This window comes from Oculina patagonica, chromosome 4 (assembly GCF_052425735.1).
Source record: "Oculina patagonica isolate OP01 chromosome 4, crgOcupat, whole genome shotgun sequence".
NCBI lineage: Eukaryota > Metazoa > Cnidaria > Anthozoa > Scleractinia > Oculinidae > Oculina > Oculina patagonica.
In genome coordinates, this window is record NC_135761.1 from 64,368,748 (window position 1) to 64,388,726 (window position 19,979).

Genomic DNA, 19,979 nt, shown 5'->3' on the forward strand with positions numbered 1-19,979 from the left:
TCGATTTTTGGTCAACAGATTTCGAATACGCAACAAGGCAATATAACATAAAACAATCGATCGAACTATTTTAGCCATCTGCTTCTCTGGTATACATTAAGAATATTACAATTTGTTTAAGAATAGAGACGTAAAAAGCAATTTCAGATTATGTTGAATGTCTACATTCTGATTGGCTATTAGTGGTTCTGTTTGTTTAAAGCGAAAGAGCAATGACAAAAGACGCCACTGAGAATCCCAAACTTATTTCCGAAATCCTTTTGACAATCAATTGTTCATTTTGTCTTAAATCGATTTCATCACCGAGTTTCATTTCAAACGCCTCGCTAATGACGTCATTAATGACTCATTCAGAACTGCTTTTTTAACATTTCAGCATTGACTTATTTTAAAAATCTCTTTTGCCACTGAGTGTGGATTTGCTCCTTGAAATTGAAAGCACACTCTGTAACAAGGAGGCGACCATAGAACGATATCAACGTCTAGCCTTGCTTGACAAAAAAAAATATTTATTTATCCTTTTCAAATCCAAACGTGAAAAAAAGGAGAAAGGAAGCTTTGACAACTAAAGAGAAAACCAAAAATAATGTGTTCAGAGGATTATATTTTTCACTGCAATTAAGGGGAACAAGGACAGGAATAATTGAAAAGAGGAAAGGTCCATTAGCTTCGTACAAAAATTGCATCTTTCACTATAACCAGTCGGCTATTTTTTTTATTTTATAGATATATAGATACTGGGATTAACGCACTAATGGTGCGAATATAAATGAAAAGGAAATTTCAAAATAACGATTTACACGCTGACAATAATGTAAGATTGTACGTACCAAGATCGCTGACGCTGAATGTAACTAAACAAACAAACAAACAAACAAAAAACCCGCAATTACAATATGCAAAACGCGGACTTTTGCTGTTTTGAATATCTCAGAACCTTCACTATGTTACGAAATCCACTATAAAAAGTGCCCGCATGAGTTTAATTCAACCTTTAGTAGACTATGCATTATAAACTAAGTCGTTCGAAGACTCATTCACTCGTTTTATGACGTACGTGGATAAATGTAAATTAAAATAAATTAAATCAAAGTAAATTTCACTTATAAATCGAGTTCGCGGTCCGTAATGCAAACTTGTTAAAAATTCCAACTGGCAGGAGGCTGACCAGTTGGCTATTAACAAAGCGTCGAGGAGTTCAATTTGGGGCCACCGAAGACAAATCCAACTAGCGGCAGGGAGGAGGATTTGAACCCGGGACCTGCGGATTACAAATCCAGCGCCCTACCCACTAGGCCACGCTGCTCCTTGAGGCAATGTGGGGCGTAAATAAAGTCAGGGTCGTAGCTAGCAAGAGGCAAGACAAAACACTTGCTTCATCTAGATTTTAACCCAAAATTAAAAAACCAAGTACGTTTAGTTGGAAAAATAACTCCCAGTTAAGAACAACATTGATTTTTCTCAAGAAATCTTATGAAAATGCCAAAAAAGTGTTTCAGAGCTTCAAGATTTAAAATGTTCTGGGGTCATACCCCAGACCACCTTAGCAAGATCTTGTTCCGTCTATGCTAAAGTCTTGTTTCGGCAATGAAAGTTCAATTTTTAATTAATTTATTTAATTGGGGTAAATAATAAAGATGGTAAATTTTAAGCTCGGTAATAAATAATAAAGATAAGATGTTCTACATGACACGAGCATGGGACAAAGAAAAAATTCTGAGTCCACGACGGGAATCGAACCCATGGCCTCCCAGATACCGGTTTGGCGCTCTAACCAACTGAGCTACGAGAGACTCGTTGTGAGCTGGGCCATTTTACTAGGTTGATATGTGACACGCGTCCTGCATACTGCTAGGATCAGCAATGTCGGATTCATCAAGTTTTTGTAGTAAATAATAAAGATGGTAAATTTTAAGCTCGGTAATAAATAATAAAGATAAGATGTTCTACATGACACGAGCATGGGACAAAGAAAAATAATTTATTTAATTGTCTGCATCTTCGATTGCTTCACATACGGTGAAGCTTTTATTCGGTCATCACCAAGTCAGTAACCGGCAATTTTTATACTGTAACAATGATGCATGATTATTATAACAGACACGATTTTCCATTTGCTAATTGCCAATTTTTTTAGTTGTCCTTTCGCATTTTTCAGACCCCTATAATACCTCCCCCACAACTGTATCCTGTTTGGCCCAAGCCCGACATGTCACTCGTAGTCTCTCCTTCTTCTTCTCCAGCAGAAAAAAAGCGTTATATCATAAACGTTTGAAAGCCAATTCCGTTAAAAATTTACAGAGATATTGGGAAATGATGGAAGCGCAAAAGGATCGTTTTTTTATTGAATGAATCGCGCTCTGTGGCAATGCTTTAAGCCATTGAAGTTAACTTTTTAAAAACGTAGCTTTGTGTCCGAGTTTTCTGCTGGAGAAGAACAAAAAAAAAGCTATTTTCCACTCAGTGATAAGTCAACAACAGTTTTTTGTGTCATATCTGACTCGGATTTTTTAATTTCAAGTTTCATTGATAGTTAAAGGCGAAAAATTTATTTTAGAATTCGAAGCCTTCATTCTTTTCCACTAAAGTTTATTTAAAAATTTGGTGTCACGTATGCATGAATTTTCTATCCGCGCTGAATTCTTGGACACAAAATTGCTTCTTTTTACGCTTCCAAAGCCTTCCCGAGCAATCACAAATGCAAAGATAGATTCTGGAAATTTTGCTAATTTTATTCCACGGGCTTCTGTAGAAAGAACAATAAAATAAATAAATAAAATAAATAAATCAACTTTGTTCCTCGCGAAGCGAGGCCGAAGGCAGAGCGTGGCGGGGTGTATAATTTTGTCCCTCAAAGGGATCAGGCGGGATGAAATCTCGTGTGGAGTTTACGGTCATATATATTTATATATATATATTTGTGAGCTTGGTGTGTGGCGGAGATGACGTCACACGGCCGCCGCGCGCTGGTGGCCTAATGGTAAGGCGTCGAACTTGAAATCAGATCTTCGGAACTGAGGTCGGGGGTTCGAATCCGGCTAGGGTTTTTTTTTTTTTTTTCTTTTTTTTTTCTTTTTTTTTTGTGGGTTCGAATTCTGAGCCTTTCACTTTTATCGTTTTTCTTTTCGGATTAAAATAACATTGATCTCCACATAATACTCCCTCAACGCCTATTCAGGCTATAAATCTTTCATCGCCATCAGGGGCGCGCGGGCGGAGGCTTCGAATCCTCCTGCCGTTCGTTCTTCTTCTTTTTTTTAATGCCATCAAATAAATGTCCAAAATGCGACTATCCAATAATTTGTCGATGATTTTGAAAATAGCCTGCGCTTCCCAACGCTTTATACCTCTTTACGAACCAGGAAAATCCACCATCTTCAAAGCGGAGAAGACCCTGGGAACGAGGGTGTCGCGGTCATGCCCGTTGAAATTTCTAACAAATATATCTTTCTGCCTACTGTGGAAAATTGAATATGTACAATTAAATAAATGTTCAACTTCAAATAATCCACTCCTTATTTATAACACCCCCCCCCCCAACCCAGAGCTTCGCGAGGCCCTGCGAGTCACGTATTACTAGTTTTACGAGGGTTGCACATAACAGTCTTTCGACTGACAAACCTGTGGCCCTCGGATTCCCGATCGAATTGCAGACAATGCAGACAGCGCTTTGCTCGTGTAATTATCGATGCAGGAACATTGCTAAGCCTGTTCATAAATATTTCGCGCATTTTCGGTAACAGTCGTCACACTTCGTGCATACACTTTTCATAAATGTATACCGATGAGCGGAACCTGTCCCCGCGACCTTAAAGGTCAAATGAACCACTCGACTTTCTTTGTTTTACCATTTTAAGTAACCAAACACTAAAACAATCCATTATTAAGTTAACTTAAGGAAAAATTTTACCTTCTGAGCCTTAAACCGCGGACTACAGCAAAAACGACGAAGATTTTCGAAGGCTCCACGAAATAGTTTCCAAAATGACCGCGCGCCGGAATGGAAGGAATAGAACGAGCTCTGAGTTTTGTGACGTCATAATTGGTCATAATTGAGACGTCTGGAAATTTTATAAAATAGTAGTAATATCGCTACTACATTGAAATCTAGGAAAGAACACGAAGTGCTTGGGCTAAGAGCTAAGCTTTTGTTCATTGATTTGTTCGTACTCGGGAGTATGCAATAAAAACACAAAAGCTATTTGTAAAAAGATAGTTTGGCTTAAAGAAGAAGGATATTTCTCAATTCAAACTCGAAAGCACAAGGTATCACGAAGTGTAAAAATCATGATGAATAAATTGTCGTTTTCAGCCGATGAAAAAATCTGCATAAATACAAGGTGTTTATCAACCTTTCCCACGGACAGAGAGAGTTGTGACTTTTATTACCCGTTTTCGGTTCATATCTTGGCCACAAACACGTAAGTGATATTTAGCCTGTGCATATCATTTAGTGTTGGAAATTTACGGTTGTCAACTCAACATAAATACCACCTCAGAGCATAGTTAGTGGAGGGGACTTCCTTACTAACTATGCTCAGAGGCTTAATTTCATAAAAAAAACCTCGTGCACGCGTGAAGGCTTTTTAATATTGGCGAGGATATTGAACCAACGAATTAAAATTCTCATTATGCTTGACAAGCTATTTCAACAAACTAAAAAGTGCTAATGAATGATCATAACAAATATTTGAGCTAGTTCAAGACCGTTTTTAAAAGGTACAAAACCCTTTCTTCCATCGTAATTTAAGATCTTAGAGCAAAACAACTGTGACGTCATAATTGGTGTTTCCGCGACCTTGCAGGGAAAGAGGTCGGTGTTTTCGACAATTTCCGAAAAGTTTTCCCCAGCGTTCCACGGTTATGAAGGCCATTTAAGCAGGAAGCTCCACTCAAAATGATTGCTATTTTACAGGTTACACTTAACACGTGGAATATTTCTTTGCAGAAAACTTAAGATTCTTGGCCAGGAATCTTCCTGAGCTTTAGCGTGAGATCTCTTCTCCCCTCCCCACACCAAGAAAGGATCACCGGACCATTTGCCAATTGGGCCGCTGGAAGAGGCGTAACAGTGAGGTGTGTACGGGGGTTCAATAAAATGTCCCGCTTCAGGGTAACATAAAGTAGAACACAAATGTTCTTTACCATGGTTCTTCAAACGATCAGCTGTTTGTTTCACTTGGAAGTCGGCATTGCAAACAAGGTCGCCAGTTCCATAAATTAACAGAACAGGACAAGAAATGTTCTCAACTGGGGTTACAGCTGAGTACTTATCGGAAACCTTAGGACTGTAACTGGTGTCTGTTGGAATAGCGTGACGCCAGATTTGACCCTCCTCTGTCGATAGTTTCTTGCTATTTTCGAGATGAATTATCTCTGATACCTTCCCCTTGTATGTAAAAGGCGCAGGAAAAGCAACTATGTAAGGCGAAATGGCCACAATGGCTTTGACTGGATCCATTTTTAGGCTTGCCATTAACAAAGCAATCCATGCACCATAGCATGCAGCATGAACACCAATACCATGTGGCAAGACTTTAGGATGATTGCTGAGCCAGTTAGCTGCCTCCTCAAAGTACTCCATGTCGATGGTTGGTGGAAACTCTGGTAGATCGTCATAGCCCATGTAAGCCAATGCAAGAGTAGCAAATCCGTGAGATGCCAGAAGCGAAGCTCTGTATTCATAAAGTCCACCAGTTCCACCAAACAAATCAATTACACCTGTCAATGAATTTAGTAGTACTTAAGGTTACTATTGCTTGCAGCTACTTATTTTAGCGAGTTGGGTGAAAATTGCTAAATTTAGTTCTCGCTAAAATTTGTCTTGGTCAAATTTAATACTTGTTAAATTTATATACTCCCCCCTCCACCGCAAAGAAAAAACAACAATAAACAAAGTCGACTTGAAAAACCCTCAAGAAATGGATGTCGGTAACTTTGTTATTTCTGGCAATGAAAAAATGCAAATGTTCGTTCAATTTTAAGTGAGTTTGTTCTTTTAAGGCTGGTTCTCATATAATCGCTCCGATCGTTTCTATCGCCTCTGTCACTTCAAAAAGTTTTCTTGCGATCGGGGCGATTATATGAGAACATTACACAGATGATCGCTAACGTCTGCGGCGATCGCTTGGATCGCCCGTGTTCTATACTACTAGCTTCTCTTTCACTTATTCGCCGTAAAACAGCAATAACTGAGAAGATAGGAGGCCACGGGTTTTTCTCTTTCATTGAAGGCTGCCATTGTGTTGGATCTTGGACTAAAATGATTGTTTTTCTTAGGTCTTCGCACATACCAGGCGATTGGGACGATCATATGAGAACCCCCGTTCGCTTCCAATCGCTTCGATCGCCTACGATCGTCTCAATTTTTGCGAGCGATCGATGCGATAGAAACGATCGGGGCGATCATTTGAGAACCAGGCTTTACTGAACATTTATTCCCATCTTTGCAACAAGTTTATAAAGTGCTAGTCAGCCACACCTTTGTTTTTGTTTACACACGAGAATTTCGGTATTACATTTTTCGCGAAGCGAGTCTAAAGGAAAAAGATCAATTTGAAACTGCTAAAAGTAATTAAACAGACTTCAAGTGCAATAAGATTTCGCTTCGCCATACAGTTTTCATAACTTCGACGGCATCGAAAATGGCGGAGGCTGACTAGGATACTCTAAGTTCAACTGATAAATTTTCACTCCAAACAAACAAAAGAATGATAGAATAACTAGTCAAAAATAAGCACGGATAATTTTAAAAAGCATTCGTGGCAGTTTAAGACCTCAGTAAAGCAAATGCACAAGGATGGACGAGGATTATTTTTCAGCATGCACAATGTCCAAATTTAGATGACAGAGAAAATGGCGGATAGAAAACTATCCTCTGAACGATAAGCGACAGCCGGAAATACGTGTGCATTCGCAGGCTTAACAAAAACTGGTTTACACGATATCACTGATTTTGTAAAAATTTTCGGAAAATCGCTAAATTAAATAGTCGCTAAATCTTGCTCAGAAAAAATCGCTAAAATAAGTAGTCACTAATAATAGTAACCTTAACCCTTAATATGCTGAAATTACGCCAAAAAACACGTTTTTTAACCGTTAATCGATTTTCTTGGCTCTACGGTCCTAAATTTCTCTAAAATTTGCTAGAAATGCACTTTCTGACTCTGCATTAAGTTTTTGATGAAATTTCCATGTAAAACTGTACAACATTATACTTTGGCGCATGCGCATAAGCCAAAATTTAATGGTTTTAGCACCAATTTTACTGATCACGTTTTTTTCCATTAGCTCTGTCGGAATGCAGTCAATATTCAAGATGGACACTCCTGTAGAAAGATCTATCCAAACTCGTGTAAATTGAAAATTCGAATTAATAAGTTGACACTGGCTAAAAATATTGTTTTTGGACGTTTTGGCCACTACTGTTGCCTTCTTCAGCAAGATAAAAATGCAAATGTCCAACGGCGTCCTGTTAAAATATGTAACGAATGTGTGATAACTAGGTAACTAGGTAGGAAGGTAGGTAGGTAGGTAGGCAGGCAGGTAAGTAGGTAGGTGAGTAGGTAGGTAGGTAGGTAGGTAGGTAGGCAGGCAGGCAGGTAGGTAGGTAGGTAGGTAGGTAGGTGGAAAGGTAGGTAGGCAGGTAGGTAGGCAGGCAGATAAGTAGGTAGGTGAGTAGGTAGGTAGGTAGGTAGGTAGGTAGGTGGAAAGGTAGGTAGGTGGGTAGGTAGGCAAGTAGGTAGGCAGGCAGATAAGTAGGTAGGTGAGTAGGTAGGTAGATAGGTAGGTAGGTGGAAAGGTAGGAAGGTGGGTAGGTAGGCCGGTAGATAAGTAGGTAGGTGAGTAGGTAGGTAGGTAGGTAGGTAGGTAGGTAGGTGGAAAGGTAGGTAGGTGGGTAGGTAGATAGGTAGGTAAGTAGTTAGATAGGTAGGTAGGTAGGTAGGTAGGGAGGCAGGCAGGTAGGTAAGTAAGTTGGTGAGTGGATGGAAAGGTAGGAGGTAGATAGGCAGGTAGGTAGGTAGGTAGTAGGTAGGTGGGCAGGTAGGTAGGTAGGTTGGTAGGTAGGTAGCTAGGTAGGAAGGTAGGTAGGTAGGTGGGAAGATAGGTAGGTAGGTGGGTGGGTGAGTTGGTAGGTAGATAGGGAGGTTGGTTCTATGAATTATAAAGTAAGCACATAGTTAGTTAGTTAGTTAGTTAGTTAGCTAGTTAGTTAGTCAGTTAGTTAGCTAGTTAGTTTTTTAGTTAGTTAGTTAATTAATTAATTAATTAGCTAGGTGGTTAGTTATCTAGTCAGTTTATTAGCTAGTTAGTTAGTTGGTAGGTGAGTCAGTGGGTAAGTGAAATACTGGCAAATACTGGACTCTTATGACACTTCAAAAGAGCCTTTTAGAAGCGGGTTCGCCCGAGGCCGCCCAGGTTACGTCACGCTAGAGGTCACAGACAATGTGAGCGAACCGATAATGCTATACGACAGACTTAAGAACACTCCTACGATTAACCAGATGGCTTGGGATGTTTCAGAGTTAAATAAAAAAGTTTGAGGTGTAAGTACAAAAAGAAAACGTCTTTTGAATGAGGAATAAATGTGTCTTGATTGGACTTGGTATATATAGACAGCAGCCTGTGGAGACAATGCAGTCCAAATTTGCATACAAGACGATTCGCTAATATATTTAGATCAACTGAAATGGTTTTCCTGTTTGCTATCGAGATATCATATCACTACGTACCAGGGAATGGTCCGTCTCCTGCAGGAATGAAAAGTGTCCCTCGGATTCTTCCTTCTCTCACAGGAATTCTCTTCACTCCATCCGCCATGTACCACTTCTGAAATGTCACGTTTGACAAAAGCTGCGATGGTGTTTCGTTCGGAGATATGTGATCATCAAAACATTTTAACTCGACATTATAAGGTTTAGTGACATCTGATTTCATCAGTCGAATTCCTTTTCTCTGTCCCGGTGCTGGTTTCATACTCCATAACAATCCCATGGGTGAAACTCCGCTGTAAGATCCTCCCAAAGACGAGTCACGGCAAACATCAACTTCGCCATCTTTATCAGCGATGTAGTGAGCGTGTGACGCATACACTTCATTTTGATCGCCAACAATCTTTGCCCTAAGCGTGATTCTCTGCAGTGGTTTAAGTCGTGCGACATGAATTTTAGTTATTTTGTCTATAAGAGAAGACTTAGGCTGCAAAGTTAACATGGTAAATGTTTTCTTTGGAGAAAACTTTCAGCACCAAATTGATAGCGCACAGGGAACTTTAAATGTTTTAAAGACATGCGTGAAGCGACAGAAAACCACAAGATTACCACAGGTAACCCAGACCCTTTTTTATTGTACTAAAAAGGTAGTACTTATCATAAGAAACAACCGACACTAAAGAATACATACCACACGAAATCCATGTCGTTCATACATATGATAACTATAAAATACATAAATATGCGAATGAAACATTCCTCACTGAAATGCAAAGAGTCTGGGACCGGATGAATAAACAGCAGATGGACAACCCAGATCAACACACTTGACGTGATGTACCAACTATAATAACTGATTATTATTATTATTATTATGTCGAAATAGAGCCCATCCTTCAAGAACTGACTGGAGAGAGGCTACCAAGCGGCGCTAACACAACGCCAGATGCTCGCCTAGATATACATGCCCGGGGGTTTTGGGAGAAGCAGAGATCCGCGTTCTTTGATGTGAGGGTGTGTCACCCCAACGCGGATTCCTACAAGGACCAAAGTAGTAAAGGGCGCTTAAATTCGGAAGCAGCCAATCACAGAGCAGCATTTCTGCGCATGCGTAAAGGGAAAACCACGTGACTTAGAGGGGTGATGACGTCATAGGAGTCGGTCCCAGGGTCCTCGGAGTGTCGGTCCCAGTCCCCGGACGGTAGAAAAAAGCTCGGCCCAGTCCCCGCGCGGAAAAATCCGAAAATAGGTGTAAAAATGCGTAAAAGGGAAAACCACGTGACTTAGGGGTGTGATGACGTCATAGGAGTCGGCCCCAGGGTGTTTGGAGTGTCGGTCCCAGGCCCCGGACGGTGGAAATGAACTCGGTCCCAGTCCTTGCGCGAAAAAAACGACAAGACAAGAAAATAGGCGTAAAAGGGAAAACCACGTGACTTAGGGGTGTGATGACGTCATAGGAGTCGGCCCCAGGGTGTTTGGAGTGTCGGTCCCAGGCCCCGGACGGTTAGAATGAACTCGGTTCCAGTCCTCGCGCGGAAAAAAACGACAAGACAAGAAAATAGGTGTAAAAACAGGTTTTTTTTAATAACAGGTTTTTTATGTTAAGGTACAAGACACTAAAAAACGGTAACAAGTGGTCCTAAAGCCCCGGTAGTGTAACGGGTATCACTCCTGCCGCTGAGGTAGGCAATCGAGGTTCGAGTCCTCGCTGGGGATATTTTTTTTTCCTTGTGTCAATGTTCCCTAAGCCCTAGTGGCCGCGCACCCTGGGAATGAACGTGTACAAAGTTAGCAAGACCACCATCCTATAGATATGGTTCACAAAGTGCCATACTGTCCTTGTTGTATCTGGAACTTAATACTTTGCACTAAACGCATGCGCAGATTAGTCTACGCGATACACTCACGATTGATAATTAGTTACCTCTCTTGTGAAGACCACAAAGGTTGTCTCAGAAAGCGCCATGCCTTCCTTATGGTATGGTTCTTCCTGGCACTAAACGCATGCGCAGATGAGTCTACATTGCTTCGGCGATTCTGAAAAAACGCACGCTTGTGAAGTATTAAAAAAAAAAACACGTCAGAGAGGGGGGATGAGGGGGTATCCCCCTTTCTCGGGTGTACTGGGAACGAGTACGAATCGAGCGGTGAGAGTGTTTATATCTCAAAAGATGTCGACCATTAAGTTATTAAATATTCATTTATGGAGAACGATCAACGTGGGTACGATTGAAACTATATCAACGTGTTGCGGTAGGTTTCCCATCTGGGGCATGCTGTTGGACACAACAGCATGCCCCATACGAGCCAGTGGCGGTATTACGTACCGAAGTAACCATAGGGGTATGACATAAACGTGTTGGCATCTACCACTCTCTTGTCGAAAACCACTTGATAGCGCTTGATCTCCGTCACAGTGTTCAGGGTTTTGGTCGTTTTGTCTCGGGTGATCTTGTGAGGGTTGAACACGGCAATGCTCCTCGTTTCGGCCAAGGGTTCTTTCACTTCGGATTGGACGTTGTCTTTCAATGTCTCAAAGTTGAGATGGGTGGATCCTCTCACGTTCAAGGAAAAACCCCTTACTTTACAACAGGTTTTTCCCAGTTTCGTCTTGTAGGCATAGTTTTTAGGTCCGGCGGCGGCAAATTCCACAATGAAGTCATCATCATCTAGCTCGTTAGTAAAGTCTCCCAGGTAATCACCCAACGGTAAGGAGGGTTGCCCTTCTCGATGCTTGTAGATGAGGGAATCTGTGTCAAAATACAAGATCTGTTCGGGTTGTAGGATGGAAAGACCTTCCTGGTACAGCTTCAAACGGGCCCAGGTGGTCGTAAAACAGGCCACAAAGATGTTGATGTCCGGTTGAACGTTGGCACAGTCCTCCTTGCACTTATGGACCACCTCCAACATCTCTGGATTGACGACCCGGATGTCGTGGATGTCTCGGGTCTCGTCTCTTAACAAGTCGTGAAACTCAGCTGCAGAGGTGAAGGCTTCGACTTGGGTCTTGTTACCTCTCTGTCCATATTTCCCCCAAAAACTATTGAGCATGATCTTGGCCAGGGATCTGCGTCCGGGATTCTTTTCAATCTTGTCCGGATCCAACTGGATGCCTTCTTTGAGAAAGAACTGTCTCAGGTATTCCTGACGCTTGTCTGGATCGTCACCCACCCACGAGGGCCACCCGCTCGCTTCCTGCTTCATCTTTAGGAAGGTGTTGACATACTCTTTAAACATGGTGTTGGATTTGCGGTCAAAGTGCCACACCTCGTGAATGTGTTCCACCACGTACCCTTGCTTGACGGCCTCTTCCAACTCGGGCGTGCACCACGTACCGGTCAGTTGGCGTTCTTGGGGGGTGTGAGCGCATTTGGAGGATCGTTGGGTCAATGGCTTGGGCTGCTCCACTTCCACGCAGGTACGGCAGAGGGGGAATGTCAGTTTACCCCCTTGGCGATAGGGCAACACGGGGCTGTACAACCCGTAAGGTGGCGTCACCGTACACTTTGCCAGACCAAAGAATTGTGAAATGTTCGTGTGTCCCGGTTCTAGGATCACTTCGGGATGCCCTTGAGGGTAGTCAGCATTTTTGTTGACCCAGGGGTACAATGAAGTAAAGTCCACGTACCGGATCTCCTCTTCTGGCTCGGCAAGGTCATAGAGGCGGACGGCGTTGGTTCTACCGCCAAAGAACGCGTCTCGGGGCTCCAAGCGGGAGTTGATCGACAACGAGTCCACGAACGATTTCACCTCGGGATCGTTGTCCTTGAGCGCTTTCCACTGGCATTCCCACATTTCTACCACGCGGTACCCCGCATCCCGGATCCGCTGCGTCTTTTGTTGCGTTTCCGCGTACACGTCCCTCAGACTTCTGTCGCCCATCTTCCGGTGCTTCTGATCGCGATTGGGAAAACAGTCAGGACAGCCGTGAAAGTAACAGCCGTGGAACTCGTAAACCGTGTGATCCTCGTACCCGTCGACGTTCATCAGACGGCCTCCAATCCACAAGGCTCGTTCTCCACCGTTCCTAGCGTGGCGGATGGTGCCCTGCGTCTGGCTGTCTTGATACAGCAACCATTCCAGCGACACCAGGGAGTGAGGTTTGCCCTTGCCTTCCCAGCCTCGTACCGGTTCAGAAGCCAAGGTCTCTTCTTGCATGCACTTGGTGCGGTAGAAGCGATTACAGGCGGAGGCAATGGTGAGGCATTGCTCCATGGGATCGAAGCCGGCAATGGCTTGAAACTCTGCCCGGAAGACCTTGCAACCTTCGTGCAACAGTTCCACGTCTGAGCGACAGTAGTCGACAAGTTCGTTCCGAAAGTGGAACTCGTAATTCTCCGCCACGCGTTCCTCGTACCACTTGTCGAATTCGGCTTTCCTGGCAGTGGACATTCCCTCTGGATCGTAATAGTCTCTGGCAGGCATGCTGCCCACATAGTTTTGGTGTTCCTTCGTGTTGAAAAAGTGGGGGAAAAACCCCTTCTTTTGTTCGGTGAGGCCAAAGGCTTTGGGAAAGGTAGCAAGGCTCATCTGTAGAAAACACATGGAGTCCTTAAAGGTGATGTTTGGGATGTTCATGCTGATTATTTTGGCACCATTGACGACTTGTTCAGGGCAGATGGCTTGGTCGTACAACTCGTTTAGTATGAAATACGAGTCGTAGCCTTGGAAGTTATGAGCGACAGCTATGACGCGGTGTTGTTCGGCGATCTCCCTCAGCCAAGCGAGAAAGTCTTTCACGCAAGTCTCTCCCTCAAAGGTTCTCCTCTCGTCGGTGTCTCCTCTCAGGGCGCAAATCAAGTTGGCCACGTGCTCGCCTTCTTCCTGCCTGGCTTCGGCGTCCCAACTGACGAACACGGGTGGTTGGTCTTCTTTGCGTTGACCGGCGCTGGTTCTCTTGCGGTTCTGTTTTTGTTCCACCTTGAGAGGATTTTGTATGTAGCACTGGTGGTAACGAAGATCTTGGTATTCCTTGCAGGACGGACAGGAAGCATGGCCGCACTTGTGACTGTTTCTCAGTTCATAGTCACCGTAGGTCTTGAAACACCCCGCACACCGTTTGTGCTTGTCACACACACTGTTCTTCTTGTCTCGGGTCATGTCTTTACCGGTGTCGGTGCGACTCTTGTGCAATTGAAGACAGCGGGTTCCAAAAAAGTCCCGTTGACAGTCTGTACAGTTCACCCTGGGTACAGCGTGGGCTCTCTTCCATTCGTGGCAATCGGTCTGATGGCAGGCGGCGCACCTGGCACCCGGGCAGCGGTGTTGCCTCCGGTCATTGTGGCTGAAGCCCTTTTCGCATTGGGTACAATAGTAACTCTTTCCAAAAAATCCCCCTAGGGTGGTACAGCCGTGGTAATGGTCATGGTGTTTGATCAAGATCAAACGTTTGTCCTCGGGGCGTTGTGCTCCTTTGAAGATGATCTGGTAACCATGTTGGACAGACACTACCACAATCTGGTAAGCGTTCAAGTGGGTTTGAAATTTGGCCAATTCGTCCAACCCGCAAGGACCTTCTGGCACGTCGGACAAACGGTGTAGTTCCCTGGCAGCCCTTTCCTGTACTGTATCGCACTTCCTTAAGTTGGAGTAGTACCAATGGTCGGTCCCGAAATCGGCACGGGCCTTCATCATCACCAAGGCGCGGGCACAGCATAACTGGTCGGTGTTTTTTATCTTGAAGACACATTTTTTGCGGTCCAGGATCTGCTCAATGGGGTCCAAACCGGGTTTGTGTTTCTGGTTGTCTCCCCCTCGGCCTGGATCTTGCACGTGAGACACGTTTAGGTTGAACGTGTCGTCCACTTGAAAAGTCTGATTACTGTTCAGCATGTCACTGATTTGTTTTAACAGCTGTTGGGCAGCGACGGTGTTTTCTCGCCACTCTCCCACTCTCAGACGTCTGGAATGAAAAGCATTTTGAATCCTGTTACTGTTGATGTTGATCAACAAGTGGTCGTCATCTCCAACGGCTCCATCATCCAAGATATGGCGCTGCACGGCTCTCTGCAGGGCTCTGGCAATCTGTTGTACGAGTACGGGGCGCGGTCCTAGGGGTGCGGATTCTACTGCGGCGCCACCACCTGTCTGTATTAAGCGTCCGGTAAAGTTTCTGATGTGGAGCCCAAATCTGCGCACTCTGCGGTCCACGTGACCTCTCAGTTCAAATTCAAAAGGAGCTTCCATCTTGAAACAAAGGAAATAAGGCAATGAATGGATGGAAAAAAACAAATGTACGTTTTTTTATCTATATGACTGCCATGTTCGGAGTCATCAGCACTCTTCCAAAGTACAGTGGTCTCGAACAAATCTGCGTACTCTCCGGTCAACGTGGCCTCTCAATTGAAAGTCAAAGGCAATAAGGCAATGAATGTACGTTTTTTTATCTATATGATGGCAATGATCGGAGTCATCAGTACTCGTGGAAAGTACAGTGGCCTTTAAAGTGACTACAAGAACATTTGTCCGTAATTTTCTGTTTTCCTGTACAGCTCATTAGAATATTACACAGCATAAAAGCACATGAAAAACGGGTTACACGAATTCACTCTACTCTAATAACTAGTTACCTCTTCATTGGACTCTCCTTCACTTGTGCTTGCACTCGGTTCGCCACCACCACTTGTACTTGCACTCTACGATGAAAAGAACATCGTATAAATAAAAAACATTGGCGAATCAAATATAACCCAACGCATCTCATCAACGTACCTCTTCCAATCTAGTTCTCTCCGGGCTCTCAGCCTCTATATCTTCTCCAGTAGTAGTCTCATCTCCAACCATAGTAGTCTCATCTTCTTCTTCCATTGTAGCGCTCAGACCAAACAAAGTTTGCGAGTGAATAAATGAGTAAAGTAGCTCCTTTTATACAACTTTTCCATCCCAGAAGAACTGGGCTCTAGTATTCCCATTGGTCAATCGAGGTGACCTGATACAGAATGAACCAATGAGATCTCATGATCAATGTCACCCAAGGTGACGGGATTTTCCCCACAAGGGTAAAATCCCAAGCTGACGGGATTTTCCCCACAAGGGTAAAATCCCGGGATTTCCCCCCAAGGGAAAAATCCCGACGCACGCGCGTGGAGAATCTTTCTCGGAATTCTCGGAATTCTAGGAACCCGCGTGTGTTCATTCTCGGAAAAGTACAGTAAAACGGACAAAGTTTTCTTGTCGGATTACAGCTCTTTTCAAGAAGGATATAAGCTTTAAGGTGAGCTAATGTCTCCATACTCTACTGTACAAGACGAAGAGCGTTTGATAAAATGTATTTACTGCGAAAAATAAATTTGGTTACGTTGTAAATTTTGACGAGTGGTTTGTTTTTGTTCGTGCGGCCATCATGAACCGTGCATAGTAAAGAAGAAAAAGGTTTTAGACCCGTTCATTTCGTTCAAGGTTACTTGGTCTAGTTGTGTTTATGGTCAAAAAAAAAAAAGAAACCGAACTTTACGAATAAACAAGTCGTTTTTGGTGGACTGAATTATTCTTTTAAGCAAAATTGCTCGCGCAGTTGTCGTTGCATGTCTTTCGTAAACAACAACTTCATGCAAACGCCTTCATCTTTTCGCGGTCCCAAAATCGAAGGAACACCCCACTATGATTCAGAATAAAATTAAAAATCTAGCCACCTAGAAGTGAAGCTTTAACGTTAACTTTTTTTAAAAAACCTAAACAAATGTGTCACCGCCTCCGTTGTGATTTTACCGTTTGGAGAAAAATGTAATTTTAGCGAGCGGTTCATTTGGCCGTTGTTCAAATGCATTTGTCTCGAAGAAGAATTTTTTCGCAGCCCTTAAATCAAAAGGGACGTCCAACCATGAACGATATCAGTTCAGTGAAACTCAAAGCAAGCCATTGAGCCGAATCTTTCACATTTTTAGACTCTAACAAGTGTGTCAACGACTTTGTTGTGATTTTTCACCGGTCGCAAAAAAATATAATTTTAGCGTGCAGTTCATTTGGCCGTTGTTCAAATGCATTTTTCTCGAGGAAAAAATGTTTTTGCGGCCCTTAAATCAAAGAGATGTCCAACCATGAATGGTATTAATTTAGTAAAACGCAAAGCAAGTCATTGAGCCGACTCTTTCGCATTTTTAGACTCTAAACAAGTGTGTCATCGAGTTTGTTGTGATTTTTCTTCGGTCGCTAAAAAATATAATTTTTCATTCGGCCGTGTTCAAATGTTTTTTCTCGAAGAAAAAATGTTTTTGCGGCCCTTATATCAAAAAGGACGTCCAACCATGAAAGATATTATTTCGATGAATGTTATTGAGCCGAAAATTTCATATTTTTGGACTCTAAACACAAGTGTCATCGACTTTGTTGTGATTTTCACCGTTCGCGAAAAAAAATATAATTTAGCGTGCGGTATTTGTTGTTGTTGTTGTTTAAGCGATTGAATCCCATCCTCTCGTAATTCAGTTTCGGCATGGAGCAATTCTTACATTTATTTAACAACAAAAGTCTGGTACCATAACCAGAAAGCATGACATTCGGTCATTGGACAATGTCCTTCGTATAGATGAAAACCGCAACTAGGTAAAGGTTCTACAATTGTCTCTTTCAACACGTCGTATTTCGGACATCCGTACAGTTCTAAATTCACGCTAGGAATGTTCAGTTTGTTCAACAAGTCTCTTTCGACGTGTCCTCCCTTGTAAGCCACCACGGTTCTCTCGGGGGTTTTGGTCTCCTCGTACAAATCCCACATCACCTCCTCCACCCTGTCATACTCGTAGGCCTTTTCTTCCTTTCTGGGTTGATACGTCAGTCCGTGCACGTTGTATTTGACGTAAGACACGGTTTTTCTGTCTCTGGAAGATAAGTTGCACCACGACATTCTCATGTAGAAAGCATGGCGTCCGAACTTTTCTTGCCAAGTGTAATAACCCAACTCGCGTACTCGAAACGTCTTCTCCACAAAGTAACCTTCCAAGTCCAAGATCATGCACACGTTTTCCGGAGTCATGCCAGAGCCAACTGCACTCTGATGCTTGACGTAGAAAATATATGAAAATGTTTAACCTGTAAATCTCAATGATCCAAATTAGGATATTGTTTCTGGGAAATGCATCTCAGATACAGTTGATTTCTCAGCATTTTCTCTTCATCCGAGTCGTACTTCACGCCAGCCAATTCCGGGGGAAGAATAATTTTCCCTTCTCCATCCACCCAAAACTTTTGCTCTTGACACTGTTTGACCAATGACTCGTCCAAGGGAAGATCACCAATCCAATCCTTGACCGGGGGTGGGTAGTGTTGTACTTTGAAGGCGGGTCTCCCATCCAGAATTCGTTGCGGTCTATCCACCACGTCTTGTCCTCTTCTGGGGTATCCAAATTCGTCCCTAGAGTCCAGTCCAGACCTTCTCGAGTAGAGGGGATCCTCGTTTCCCACATATTCCTTTCCTTCCAGCCAGGCTTTGATCTTGCCAAACGGAACACTGTCTGCCCATTGGAAGAACCGACATTTCCCTTTTCTGCACTTGAGGTAGATCCTGTTCGGGTTGCTCTCTGATTTCGACATGCTCAGAATGAGACTCTCGTTGCAGTAACATTTCATCTTATCCATGTTCCAATAATAGTAAGCCGGTAACTGTTGATTGACCGCCACCACGTACTCGTCAATGTGGGCGCTACCGGTGCAAATGAAACAGATGGTGCCTTCGCTCGTGTGGGGGCAAAAGTAGAACTCCCATCCCCCGTCCGTCATTCTCTTGGTCAGCGGTTCTTTGTGGACGGGGCAAACCGGGTCGCGCTCCGTGTCGTCAAAGGTCTGTTGTAGGAACTGGTCGGGATCGAAAATTTCACCCTCCTCCAACACTTCCTCTTTCAACTCCATCTTCTTCTTTGTAGGATGTCTCTTTTTACGGGGGACTTTGGGTTTCTTGGGGTTTCCAGTCCCTCTCCTCTGTCGCTTTCTTTGGGGTTCTGCTACGTCCATGGTGCTCTCGATGCTCCAACTGAGGACTAACAGGAGACAACACGGTGCTTTTATACTTTACTCTCGGATGACGTCAATACGCACGAACCAACCAGAGAGGTAACACGTGACCTCTTCCGACCAACCGGCAATGACCCAGGTGACGTCATCCAACGTATAAAAAGAGCTGCGCGTCCATTTGTCGACTCAGTTGTAGCGATGGAAAGCACAGAGAGCGATTTCAGCCAAACTCAACCTCAAACCCCACAAGTCAACGGTATCTTTGTACAAGGAGATCCCAAGGACTGGGAACCATTGCCTTACTATAGGGATCTAAAAAGGGGCGATTATCAATCGGACGAAGATTACCTATTGGAGCGCGCGAAACGTGGCATGGAAGCCGGCTACACGTTTATGCAGTGTCAAGAGCATTGGTTTTGTGATCTGGAGAGTGCATTACACAAAGGTTCGGCCGAAGCAAGCCAAGAGCAGTGACATGGGTACGAGAAAAAACTGGATGGACCTGGAACAACGACTCTTCTACACCAATTGTACAAAGCTAGAAAAAAAGATCCAGACCGACACGGGAATGAGTACGTTGTCGTTAGACTATCCCACCACCATACCCGAAAACATTCCAAGGAGAGTCTATGTCTTCGAGGACATGGTGAAAGAGCGAGGGTGTGCCAAAAACCGCGTCACCGAAAGTGAATGGCTCAAAGAGAACCCTCACTGGAAGGGAGCCGTCCTAACGACCCTCAAAGACATTGGGCACGGTTATCTCTGGGATAGACATTGGAATGAATTTGTCTACGTGCCCTTGCAGCGAGCCTTTTTCTTCGTGACGTCTCGCAAACCGCCGCCCATTGGCAACGGCGTCTCGTTCTGGCTGAACGCGAACGTCTGCGACTTTGACGAACGGAGTGGTTTAGAAGATCTCATCGCCCCGTTGAGAGCGAGTGTAGCCCTAAGCCAGACATTGTCTGCTTACTTGAAACAACCCATCACGGTCGACGCAAACACGTACGAAGAACTGTGCAACCAACTGGCAACTCAAGTAAAATTGCAACGCCTAGAAAGCAATCGCTGGCAAGAAATAGCGGATAGACTGTTAGACAGAGATCTCTGCAACCGTTGCGCCATGGATAAAGACGAAGCTTACCTGGGCGACGACTACCAAAAAGCCAAACTGTGGAGACCTAGAAGTTGCGAAACATGTACAAAATCTTTTGATAACATATTTATTGATGCAGGCTATTTAAATTGACGTTGTATAAATAAAAGTTCATTTGTCATGGATCTGTATGGAAAGTGGGAGTGGTTGAAAAGATTGTGCGAGAAAGC

The 19,979-nt window shown here is 43.6% G+C and overlaps 3 protein-coding genes across 3 annotated transcripts; all 3 read right to left on the bottom strand.

The window, feature by feature from the left end:
- Positions 1–3,585: 3,585 nt before the first annotated feature.
- On the bottom strand, positions 3,586–9,542 carry LOC144651130 (bile acid-CoA:amino acid N-acyltransferase-like). The gene is made up of 2 exons (XM_078511023.1): positions 8,733–9,542; positions 3,586–5,721 (listed from the first exon to the last, which is right to left on the bottom strand). Exons 1-2 carry the CDS (start codon positions 9,211–9,213, stop codon positions 4,910–4,912), a joined length of 1,293 nt encoding a protein of 430 aa, XP_078367149.1. The 5' UTR covers positions 9,214–9,542; the 3' UTR covers positions 3,586–4,909.
- A 1,488-nt stretch (positions 9,543–11,030) lies between these two features.
- LOC144648658 (uncharacterized) lies at positions 11,031–11,875 on the bottom strand. The gene has a single exon (XM_078508163.1). It carries the CDS (start codon positions 11,760–11,762, stop codon positions 11,031–11,033), a length of 732 nt encoding a protein of 243 aa, XP_078364289.1. The 5' UTR covers positions 11,763–11,875.
- A 36-nt stretch (positions 11,876–11,911) lies between these two features.
- On the bottom strand, positions 11,912–15,629 carry LOC144648659 (uncharacterized). Its single transcript, XM_078508164.1, has 4 exons — positions 15,423–15,629; positions 15,281–15,346; positions 12,004–14,897; positions 11,912–11,915 (listed from the first exon to the last, which is right to left on the bottom strand). Exons 1-4 carry the CDS (start codon positions 15,516–15,518, stop codon positions 11,912–11,914), a joined length of 3,060 nt encoding a protein of 1,019 aa, XP_078364290.1. The 5' UTR covers positions 15,519–15,629.
- Between the last annotated feature and the right edge of the window lie 4,350 nt (positions 15,630–19,979).

Coding starts and splice junctions, on each gene's coding strand:
- LOC144651130 (XM_078511023.1), bottom strand. CDS start 9,213: ATGTTAACTTTGCAGCCTAAGTCTTCTCTTATAGACAAAATAACTAAA. Junction 5,722..8,732: donor AGGAGACGGACCATTCCCTG/GTACGTAGTGAT, acceptor ATTCATTGACAG/GTGTAATTGATTTGTTTGGT.
- LOC144648658 (XM_078508163.1), bottom strand. CDS start 11,762: ATGCTCAATAGTTTTTGGGGGAAATATGGACAGAGAGGTAACAAGACC.
- LOC144648659 (XM_078508164.1), bottom strand. CDS start 15,518: ATGGAAGAAGAAGATGAGACTACTATGGTTGGAGATGAGACTACTACT. Junction 15,347..15,422: donor AGAGAACTAGATTGGAAGAG/GTACGTTGATGA, acceptor TTTTCATCGTAG/AGTGCAAGTACAAGTGGTGG. Junction 14,898..15,280: donor AAGGAGAGTCCAATGAAGAG/GTAACTAGTTAT, acceptor CTTTGTTTCAAG/ATGGAAGCTCCTTTTGAATT.